The sequence below is a fragment of the Canis aureus genome, chromosome 28 (genome assembly GCF_053574225.1).
Source record: "Canis aureus isolate CA01 chromosome 28, VMU_Caureus_v.1.0, whole genome shotgun sequence".
Taxonomy (NCBI): Eukaryota; Metazoa; Chordata; class Mammalia; order Carnivora; family Canidae; genus Canis; species Canis aureus.
The window spans coordinates 37,373,592-37,385,927 of NC_135638.1; the positions used below are offsets into that span (position 1 = coordinate 37,373,592).

At 34.3% G+C, this 12,336-nt stretch overlaps 1 protein-coding gene across 4 annotated transcripts in view; it reads left to right on the top strand.

The window, feature by feature from the left end:
* The window catches only part of RB1CC1 (RB1 inducible coiled-coil 1), a 98,867-nt gene that overhangs the window by 25,361 nt on the left and 61,170 nt on the right, over positions 1-12,336 (top strand). For all 4 annotated transcript variants that reach the window (XM_077876953.1, XM_077876955.1, XM_077876956.1 and 1 more), the window contains exons 2-5: positions 933-1,047; positions 2,323-2,444; positions 3,899-4,025; positions 4,199-4,369. In XM_077876953.1, the coding sequence (XP_077733079.1) occupies positions 2,374-2,444; positions 3,899-4,025; positions 4,199-4,369 (369 nt within the window). In that variant the 5' untranslated portion in view covers positions 933-1,047; positions 2,323-2,373. The remainder of the gene's footprint in view (positions 1-932; positions 1,048-2,322; positions 2,445-3,898; positions 4,026-4,198; positions 4,370-12,336) is intronic.

Consider the following 12,336-nt stretch of genomic DNA (forward strand, 5'->3'; position numbering starts at 1 on the left):
CCCTATAATGTAGGAAACTATATTAATTATCTTTTGCTGAGTAAGAAATGTTTTAGGTTACATTTTCTGGATATAGGTTGGCTGGGTCCTCTGCATTGAGGTCTCTCAGAAGATTGCAGTGAAAGGTGTTTGCCGGGACTGGAATCTTTTCTGGTGTTCAACCAAGGAGTGGTTTGCTTCCAAGCTCAGTGGTGGTTGTCAAGATTAAGTTCCTTGCAGCTTGTCAGACTCAGACTGTCAGCTTCCCACTGAGGCTAACTTAAGTTTCTCGCCACATGGGCTTCTCCATGGCAGCTTATTACTTCCATCAAAGCTGGCAAGGGAAGAAGTCAGCTGGCATGATGGAAGTTATAATCTTGAGTAGCAGTCATGTGACATGTCATTAACCTCAGAGACAGATCATGGGCTCTGCCCATACCAGTAGGGGTAGGAATTTCACTGGAATATGGATACCCAGAGGTGGAGGGGCTATTTTAGAGGTTGCCTGCTACAGGTACCATTTTGTATTCATTTTACAAAACAAGAAATCAAGACCATTAAGGAAGTTTCCCAGGATCATTTATGAGTAATGAGGCCAGAATTAAACCCTGTGGCAGTCAGACTACAGCCAGGCTCATTTTTGCCATTATATTTTAAATATATAAATATATAAATATATAAATATATAATTCTGCACCTAAGAAATAGCTGCACAATTTGGCAGTTTTGGAGAGTTTTTTAGATACTTTTGTGTCTTTTAATGGAGTGTTATAGGTCAAAGTTATGCTTTTATGGTTTTAGTGAATGTACAGATAGGAAGAGAGATTAATAGAAATTAGTCTTTCTATTATCTGAAGATGGGAATTTTTAAACAAAGAACAATAACCATATGTTGTTGCATACTGAATTATTTCTCTCTAGGATAATCCAGATTTTTTTTTTTCCTTTTTCAGTTTACTGAGTTTAACCAGTAATGCCATTCAGTTGCCAACATCAAGCAAAGCAAACATAAACCAGTTTTAATCTGCTTCTTAAGAAAAGTGGTAGTCCTTTTCACAGTGCCTGACGGTAAGTCACAGTTCCTAAATTCATACGTTTTTCATATAACTCATTTAAAGAATAATTTTGGAAACTTTAATTTTAAGACTGTATTTATTTTTTTCTTTCTTCCCTGATTTTACTCTGAAGCTCACTGGAAAGAATATAAGGAAAGATATATTCTATTGTCTGTTAGTTTATTGTTTCTCATCACTTCCATTAATTTGGGAGATTTTTACCTCTAATGATAAAAAAATAAATTGCTAGATTTGAAACCTGCCCCTTCTTATAGATGAGGAAGTTTATTTTATTTTTCAAAGATTTATTAATTTTTTAGAGTATGTGTACACATGAGGAGGTAGGTGGGGGAAGGGCATAGACAGAGCTTGAGAGAATTTCAAGCAGACACTCCACTGAGCATGGAGTCTGTCTCAAGCGTTAATCTCACAAACCTGAGATCATCACCTCAGCCAAAACGGAGAGTCAGCCACTCATCTGACTGAACCACCCAGGCACCCTGAGGAAGTTTATTTTATATATGAAGTTTTGACTTGTACAGCTTCTTAAACACACAGTTGTTTTAAATATTCTAATTTCTGGACCTGTCATTTTCAACTCTGCAACTAGATGATATAACTGTTAGGGTCACAGTTTTTATGGAGCATTTCTAACTCAGTGTGGAGGGAGACTTTAGATTAAGAGGCAGCTGTGGAAGAACTAACTCATTTCCCCTAACTTGCAAGTAGTGGCTGCTCTTACTTGCTATTAGTAAATTTAACCTTAAGACAGTTTCCTGTGATACAGAGAGAAGCAGGGAAGAACTTTGTGAGTTAGGAAGAATCTTTGATCAGATTAATTATTAATGTAGAAGGGTACATGAAGACAGTATGAAATATACACATAATTTTCTAATTGCTGACCTCTTCCTTAAATTTTTTTAATTTTTTTTTTAATTTTTTTATTTATTTATGACAGTCACACACACAGAGAGAGAGAGAGAGAGAGAGAGGCAGAGACAGAAGCAGGCTCCATGCACCGGGAGCCTGATGCGGGATTCGATCCCGGGTCTCCAGGATCACGCCCTGGGCCAAAGGCAGGCGCCAAACCGCTGCGCCACCCAGGGATCCCCTTAAATTTTTTTAATGTAGAACAGTTATGCTTTTCACTTATCTCACTTCTGTAAACAGAAAAACTATTGTTTTGTTGTTATTTATGTATTACAACTATGCCATGTCTTACATGAAGATATTTGTATTTGTAGTTGTGTTTGTAAAACTTACCATTTTTCTTGTCTGTTTCATTTAGTAACCAGATCAGAGTGTGAGGTAGACGCTCACAGAATTCAGAGAAATCATCATGAAGTTATATGTATTTCTGGTTAACACTGGAACTACCCTGACATTTGACACGGAACTTACAGTGCAAACGTAAGCTGTATTTCATTTAATCTCATCACTTTTGCATTTCTGTATGCAAAACGTTAAACTACTTTATTTGGGAAAAAAACTGTTTCTTTGTTAAATAAGAGTAGCAGTATCTTAAATCTCTATCTCAGCATAATATGTATATAGTTGTCATCTTTCACTAAAACGCTAAAAGTTAAAAATTCATAAAGTTGTGCTTTGTTCTGTTTGTGTGAATGTATTATTTGCAATAAACAAACAAACTGATTTCAAACTAAAACTATCAAATAGAAGTTTTCAAAGCTAATTGCTCTTCTAAATTTCCCAGGACCTTGCTAAGGAAGTTATTGCTAGCAATATAAAGCAGCATGTGTCCAGTCTCTTGTATTTTGGTGATTTGTTTTTATTCCCTTGTATGAATAAATTCAGTAGTATTTTTGTTTGTTGATGCAGGAAGAAAATCAGTTTAATATTTTTAACCAAGTTAGTAGGTTAGTAGGACTCATAATCTAATAATTCTCCAACTTTGCAGGGGATTCCAGTATTCAATCAATGAATGCCCATCCTCTTATATTTGTGAAAGGTGGGGAGAATTGTCAGGGGGAGGGAGGATATATTTTGGTTTTTTTTTTTTTTTTTTTTTTAATTTTTATTTATTTATGATAGTCACAGAGAGAGAGAGGCAGAGACACAGGCAGAGGGAGAAGCAGGCTCCATGCACTGGGAGCCCGACGTGGGATTCGATCCCGGGTCTCCAGGATCGCGCCCTGGGCCAAAGGCAGGCGCCAAACCGCTGCGCCACCCAGGGATCCCGGAGGTTATATTTTGAGGCCAAACAGCAAGGAAGAAAATACTAACAACTATTCCTGCTTGTATTTTGGTAGTGGCTCTCATAGCAAAGACATGCTAGCAATACAGAATAAATAAATCTGACAGCGGAAATATTATAAGTATCTTGTGGAATTAATATTCTTAGCTTCAAAAATGGAATTTGAAATTATTTTTTTTAAGTTCTGGTTTTTTAAAATACAATTTTACCTGTAAAGAAATGATTTTCTGAAGGATAGGGAGAGGAAGTAATTTCATAGTTTATACTTAATGTAGTTTGTGTAATGTGATGTTGGGATTTTAACAGACATCTGTGTTCTGAGGATTTTAACAGACCTGATGCTAATTTGAGCATATTCCTTTGCTGTGTTATATAAAGAGCACAGAAATAAATATGTCTACTGCCTGTATTTTATAGACTCATATTTAGATGTGCCACATGCGTAATTTATTCACCTAAGATCAGCCAGTTGATTATGGAATCTGATTCCAGAAACAAGAAGTATATTTTAATACTGTTTTTGGGGAAATTTTTAGAGTGAAATTAATATCAAATATTTTTACACAGTGCTACTTTGATGATAAAAAAGTTTTCATTGGGAAGTTATGTATAACTGACTTTTTGCCTTCTACCCCAACCCCTTTTAAAGTGTGGCAGACCTCAAGCATGCCATTCATAGCAAATACAAGATTGCAATTCAGCATCAGGTGCTGGTGGTAAATGGAGGAGAATGCATGGCTGCAGATCGAAGAGTGTGCACCTACAGTGCTGGGACGGTATGTGTCCATGAACCCTTTTGCACAAACATGCTTCAACTCCACATTACATAGGGAACTGGGAACTCAACATTCAAAAGTAAGGTTTATCTGCTTCATATATTGAAGGGAGTGTGCATGTTCAGTGTTTATAACATTTTACTTCAGTTTCTTTTACTTTTTTATTTCTGTAGGACACAAATCCAATTTTTCTTTTTAACAAAGAAATGATCTTATGTGATCGTCCACCTGCTATTCCGAAAACTACCTTTTCAACAGAAAATGACATGGAAATAAAAGTTGAAGAGTCTCTTATGATGCCTGCAGTTTTTCACACAGTTGCTTCAAGGACACAACTTGCAGTGGTAAGATAAAAATAATTGTTTTTTGAAATTATTATGCTTACATCTAGTATAATTCAAAAAAAAAAGAAAATTAGTTACTTGACAAAATGATGTCTTATTCATATACTTGGTAATATTTTCATGAAGTATTAGCCTTTTTAAGGCATCGAATGGTCTAATAAATCAATAATTTCTAATAGCATTCAAATCTAAATAGCATAGGGAACAAAGGGATGGTTGTCACAGGGGACAGGAGTTAGGGGGATGGGTGAAGGAGAACGGCAGATATGGGCCTCCAGTTACAGAATGAATAAATGAGAATAAAAGATACAGCACAAAGAATATAGTCAGTAATACTGTAATAGAATTGTATGGTGACAGATGATAGCTACACTTGTGGTAAGCATAGCCTAAAGTATAGAGTTGTTGTATCACAAATCTTGTACACCTGAAACTAATATAACATTGTGCATCAACTCTACTCAGATAAATAAGTAGCTAGCAGAGTGGTCTGAATTACAGAGGAAGCATGCAAAACACAAAGTTGTGGGGGAAATATTTTGCTAGTTAATATGTCTGGTTTTTAAATTTTAGACTCCTACATTATTAGTTAATCCTGCATTTGCAAAGAGTTACAAGATCTTAGAGTGGAAAAACTGTTTTAAATGTGATCAGGTTTTTTCTAAATGATGATACACAGTTAATGACTTCTGAACATTACTATAATCAATAAAATTACCTGTGTTAGAGTAGACTGAAACAAAGGGAGCTTACATAAATCTTAAAAATGTGATTCTTTAATTCAATATCTTTAATTCATATTCATATACTTAGGTCCTAGAGGAGAACAAAGTTTCTTTCCAACATATACCTCTTATATTGCTTTCTGCAGTGTCCATGGATTGTTTCATAGTCCTTTGGTTTTACTTTTTGAGTTACCCATACCTAATAATGTAATACTGGCTCTAAGTTATCATTAGTAAGACACATTTACTTTACTTTGAGATGAAAAAATGTTATCTTTTAGAACCTAATAACAGTATTTACCATTTATAAAAATAAGCAAATTAACAAAATAATTACATTGCTTTAAGTAAATCAGCAGTTTGTTTTAGTGTAGTATGTACATGTATGAAACTATCATTTTTTTCACATAGGATGCAACATAAAAAGAATAACCTCATCTTTCTAGAACATAAGCATCAGTCTAGAAATGTTTTTGTAATAGCAGAATTACTTTTTAAAAACAAATTCTGTAAACAAATGTATATAATACAGTCCTTTAGTTTTTTTACTGAAAAAACAAGAATATTGATGTTCAAATAAGCTATTTATACTTTAGCCTACACATTTGTATACCATTTAAAAAGTAATATTTTTTATTTGGGTGAAAATATAGGTAATACGTGCTAATAGAAAAATGTGATATTACCAAAAATTAAAGGATAATCAAATAGGATATGTAAATTTTTAAGTGATTAGAATGAAGTCAAAAGAACAAATAAAACTAGATTAAACAAAGGCATATCAAAATGTATTACAAAACTTTTAAGTTAAATAGATGAAATGAGAAAGAGGATTAATCTAGAAATAGTTCTAGCAATATCTAATGACACAATTTAAGTTAAAGACTTTAAAGGTTCTTGCAGGCAAAGATCAAGACAGAAATAGGAAACAGAGGGCATCAAGAGTAATACAGAGGAACAAGGAATGAATAATTTATTAATCTAACAAAACTCTAAAAAGGATGTAATAGAAACAATACTAAAAATAATTAGATTAATACAATCCAGTATGTCACTTGTTAATTAATGTAGCCAACTTCTTAGAAGAAGAAAAGTTTTATGAAGTGAAAAAAAAAAAAAAAAACTATATCATCACAAGACATACAGTTAAAACAGTTTGCTAAAATATAAAAAGAGGGATGCCTGGGGAGTGGCTCAGCATTTGAGCATCTGCCTTTGGCTTAGGGTGTGATCCTGGAGTCCCAGGATCAAATCCCACATTGGGCTCCCTGCACGAAGCTTCTTCCTCTGCCTATGTCTCTCATGAATAAATAAAGAAAATATTTTTTTTAAAAAGTATAAAAAGAAATGCACAGAACTGGTAGGTTAAATGTACCAAAATTTTAAATGGCAGTATTCATTTTTGATAAACTTGATGTTAAAGCATTAAACAGAACAAAGTTATAAATTTATAATAAAAGATTTAATTTGTGAGAAAAAGAAGTCAGATCTGTATTTGCCTACCAACACAGGCTAAATGGTAATAATTACAGGAAAACTTAATAAAACATAATTATGTACACCAGTATTCATAGCAGAATTATATCCTACAGCCAAATGGTATAAACAACCCCAAATGTCCATTGGTAGGTGAATTGATAAACAGAATGTGGTGTGTACATACAATGGGACATTATTTAACCTTGTCAGGAAGAACACTGATGTGAACTACAATATGGATGAACCTTGAGGACAAATACTGTGCAATCTCAATTATATAAGGTACCTAGAAGAGTCAGATTTATAGAGAAAGAAAATAGAAGAATACTCACTCAAGGCTGGGTGGTGAGGAGAGAGTTGAATTAATTGTGTATTGGATACAGTTTCACTTTGGGATGATGAAAAAATTCTGGAGATGGATGGTGGTAATGGTTGCACAGCAATAAGAATAACCTAATGCTTCTGATCATACACTTAAAAATGGGTTCAAACAATAATTTCCATGTATATTTATCATAATTTAAAATGAGAGATTTTTGATAATGTCTCTTTATGGGCTAGATTTAATATTTTATAACTTGAAAATACATAATATATTCATTTCTTTTTTACAGATAATACCAGGAGAGTATTAAAAGAGTAATATATTAGCAAAAAGGGTATATTATAAGAATGGGTGGCTCAATACTTGGAAATGTATTAATATAATTAGTTGCCTCAATCATGAATATTTATAGGAGAAAACCTAGTCATATTAATATTATCCAGAAGAAGCATATGTTAAAATTTAGCAGCTATTCTTAATAAGTAACATTACTCTACAAGGAAACAAAATAAAATACAGAATTGACCAAATAGAAAAGATAATCAGCTTTCAAATCAACAAAACATTAGAGCCATTTTTGCATCAATCAGAATCCTGTCTACTCAGTATTCTTTGGAACTTCTAAAAAACGTACTGAAATAAAATGAAAGTGAAGTGAGTGGCAAAATTAATGGAAAAGAAGTGAAAAACATCCATTTTAGATGATGATACGGTTGTATATTTGGAATATCATGAGGATTTAATAAAGAGCTATCAGAAATAATTTTGGTAAGGTGGTTGGACATGTGATAAATATATAAACATTCACATTTCTCCATACTGGAGCTTGCTTTGGAATGGAAATGGAAAATATATTACAATCTAAGTATTAACAAGAAATATATAAAATTCTGTTCAAAAACATAAGTTATAAGCCAATGAAAAAACATATTCTTAACTATGAAACAGTGTAGGGGTTCCTTAAAATTAAAAATAGAACTGCTGTGTGACCGGCAATTGTATTACTAGGTATTTATCCAAAGGATACAAATGTAGTGATTTGAAGGGGCACATGCACCCCAGTGTTTATAGCAGCAAGGTCCACAATAGCCAAACTATGGAAAGAGCCCATATGTACATCAACAGATGAATAGATAAAGATGTGTATGTGCATACATATATAGTTACATAAAATGGAGTATTACTCGGCCATGAAAAAGAATGAAATCTTGCTATTTGAAATGACATGGATGGAACTAGAGGGTATTATTATGCTAATACTATATGACAAATACTATATGACAAATATATAAGACAAAAATATAAGACAAATACTATATGAATTTCACTCATGTAGAATTTAAGGAAAAACAGATAAACATAGAGGAAGGGAAGGAAAAATAAGACGAAAATTGAGAGGGAGGCAAACCGTAAGATTAAGATGCTGAACTCTAGGAAACGGGGTTGCTGGACGGGGTAGGGAGTGGGGTAATTGGCATTAAGGCGGCACTTGAAGTAATGTTGTCCACTGGATGTTATATGCAACTGGTGAATCACTAAATTTTACCTCTAAACCTAATAATAAGATTCTTAATATATTCTTAATTTTCACAGTCGTAATCTTAATATATTCATGAACTTAATGAATTGCATTTAAAGTTGCCATGAAAAGCATCGGCATGGGGGAAAAAGGAATTTTTGCTTTGGAGATTGAGGAGGAACTTTGAGTTTTTTTGTTTAGTTTGTTTTAGATAAAATGGACACTAAGTTTATGGGGAAGTAAAAAAAGTTTACAGGGAAGCATCAGTGTTCAGGAATAGTTAAGAAAGTTAAGAAAAAGAAGAATGGAAGGTAGAGGGGTTAATATTCTTCAGATTTTAAAACATAGGGAAAGGCTACAATAATCAAAACAGTGATCATGTCAGACAGTGCATTTTATGAGGAATTAGAGGCCCTGTAGCAGTGGCAGGAGTCTGGTCTTCTAAAGTCACATTGCCAAAGTTCACATTTGGTCACCCCAATTGTGGTATGTGACCTTGGATTCAGGTATCATCATTAGAGAAATTAATAATTTTTATTTAGTGAGATATATACATATTAGAAAATGTACAAATCATAATTGTACATTTATTTGTGGCACATTTTCACAAAGTGAAATTCTAAAATATGTTATCACCCTAGAAGCCCTACTTAATGCTTTCTCCCATTCTTTCTCCCATCATCCCTCTTCCATAAAATCAACCAATATCCTGACTTTAAAACCATGAATTAGTTTGCCTCTTTAGAACTTTGAATAGATGGAATCATAGTTTGTTTTCTTTTGTATCTGACCTCTTTTATTTAACATTATGTTCCTGAGATTCATTCATGGAATTGCATGAATTAACGGTTTACATTCATCGCAGCATGGTTTCTGTGTATGAATATGCCATGGTTCACTTAACTATGTTGATAGATGTTTCTGGTTATAGACTATTGTGGGTAAAGCTGCTGTGAATATCTTTGCAGTTGTTTAGTGCACCTTTTGAATTCTGTTGGGTATGCCTCTTCTTAACTTTACATGCTGCTAATGTTTGAAGTGGTTATATCTGTTTATATTCCCATCAGTGTATGATTGTTCTACTTGCTCAACAAACCCACTGATACTTGGTTTTCTTGGTGCTTTTAATTGTATTCATTCTGATCTGTGTGTACTTGTAGGCCATTGTAACTTAGTTTATATATATATTTTTTTAATTTTTATTTATTTACTTATGATAGTCACAGAGAGAGAGAGAGGCACAGAGACACAGGCAGAGGGAGAAGCAGGCTCCATGCATCGGGAGCCTGATATGGGATTCGATCCCGGGTCTCCAGGATCGCGCCCTGGGCCAAAGGCAGGCGCCAAACCGCTGCGCCACCCAGGGATCCCAACTTAGTTTATATTAATAAGGATGAGCAGGTTTCCACTTATGAGACTTTGCATATACTTTTTGTGAAGTTATTCTTCTAGTTTCTTATTCTTTATTGAGTTGCTAATCCTTTTGTAAGTGATTTTAATTGCCTTTATATAATCTTTATAAAGCCATGTGCTTAAATGTTAAAATTATCTCCTGCCTTTCTGTTGCCTTTTCATTCAACTAATGATGTCTTGTGATGAGTTAAAATTCATTATACACATTTTTTTTCCACATTATACTTGAAGATTTATTTCTCTCAGTAATTGACACAATAAATAGGTGGAAAGTCAATAGAGATATAGAAAATGTAATCAGTATTATAAATCAATTTGATCTCGTTGCTGTTTAGAGAAAAGAATACCTGTTCAAGTACACATGGAGTGTCATCAAGGTAGACATATGCTGCCATAAAAAAATTAAGTAGATAATTGGAATTGTATAGAATTTTCGGATCACAATGGAAATTAGAAATTAAAAACAGAAAGATATCTTAAAATTCCCAAATATGTAGAAAATAAACAATATACTTTTTAATTATCAAAAGCCAAAGTAGAAATCATAAGGGAAATTTGAAAATATAATGAAGTAAATGGAAATTAACAAATACATAAAAATCTGTGGGATGTAGATCTCTATCTAATCTCATAATATATGATACTGTGCCATAACCAAATGTGTATATTCCATGACTGTAAATCGTAATATCCAGGGTAATATCCGATGGGGGTGGCAGGGGACCCGTATCCCCACCCAGCAGTAACAAGGAGGTGTTTTCATTTACCACCAGGTGTCAGAGACACAGGGTTAGGAACTTGAATTTCTACTCCACTCTGGCCACAATGACTCCCTTTTCCCTCTCCTGGAGTGATGAGAGAGGGTTCCTAAACACAGGATTTGAATGAGATTCAGAGTCTCTTACCATTAAAAAACAAATGGTGCTGGAGAAATTGGACATTCATAGGACAAAAAAAATGAAGATTGCCTTATTTCATGCCTTGCAAAATTAACTCAAAATGGATCATATATTTAAATGTAAAGTTACAAAACTTTTAGAAGATAACATAGAAAATTTTTGGGACCTAGGGCTTGGTCAGGAGTTCTTAGATATGACACCAAAAGCACAATCCATAAAAGAAATAGTCAATAAATTGGAATTCAAAAACAAAAAATCTTTTCTCTGCAAAAATAAATATTTTTGACCTTGTCAAGAAGATAAAATAAGCTACAGATGGGAAAATATTTGCAAACTACATATTACAGAAAGGACTAGTATTTAGATTATACAGTTGACTCTTGAACAACATGGGGGTTAGGGGTGCCAACATCTCACACAGTAGGAAATCCGTGTATAGTTTTGACTTCCCCAAAACTTTTTTATTTTTTAATTTTTTTTTTAATTTTTATTTATTTATGATAGTCACAGAGAGAGAAAGAGAGGCAGAGACACAGGCAGAGAGAGAAGCAGGCTCCATGCACCGGGAGCCCGACGTGGGAATCGATCCCGGGTCTCCAGGATCGCGCCCTGTGCCAAAGGCAGGCGCCAAACCGCTGCGCCACCCAGGGATCCCTGACTTCCCCAAAACTTAACCAATAGCCTACTATTGGCTGGAGGAAGCCTTACTGTTCACATAAACAGTAGCTCAACACAATTTGCATGTCATAGTTATTATATACTGTATTCTACAATAAAGTAAGTTAGAGAAAAGAAAATGTTATTAAGAAAATAATAAGGAAGAAAAATACATTTACAGTGCTATAACTATAAAAAAAATCCACATAAAAATGGGCCTGTGCACTTCAAACCCACGTTGTTCAAGGGTCAACTGTATTTATCTATTTTTTTTTATTGGAATTCAATTTGCCAACATACAGCATAACATCCAGTGCTCATCCCGCCAAGTGCCCCCCTGAGTGCCCATCACCCAGTCACCCCCACCCCCCACGCACCTCCCCTTCCACTACCCCTTGTTCATTTCCCAGAGTTAGGTATCTCTCATGTTTTGTCACCATCACTGATATTTTCACTCATTTTTTCTCCTTTCCCTTTATTCCCTTTCACTAATTTTTATATTCCCCAAATGAACGGGACCATATATTGTTTGTCCTTTTACGATTGACTTACTTCACTCAGCATAATACCCTCCAGTTCCATCCACGTTGAAGCAAATGGTGGGTATTTGTCGTTTCTAATGGGTGAGTAATATTCCATTCTATACATACACCATGTCTTCTTTATCCATTCATCTTTTGATGGACACCGAGGCTCCTTCCACAGTTTGGCTATTGTGGATATTGCTGCTAGAAACATTGGGGTGCAGGTGTCCCGGCGTTTCATTGCATCTGTATCTTTGGGGTAAATCCCCAGCAGTGCAATTGCTGGGTCCTAGGGCAGATCTATTTCTAACTCTTTGAGGAACCTCCAGACAGTCTTCCAGAGTGGTTGTATCAGTTCACATTTGCACCAACAGTGCAAGAGGGTTCCCCTTTCTCCATATTATCTCCAACATTTGTTGTTTCCTG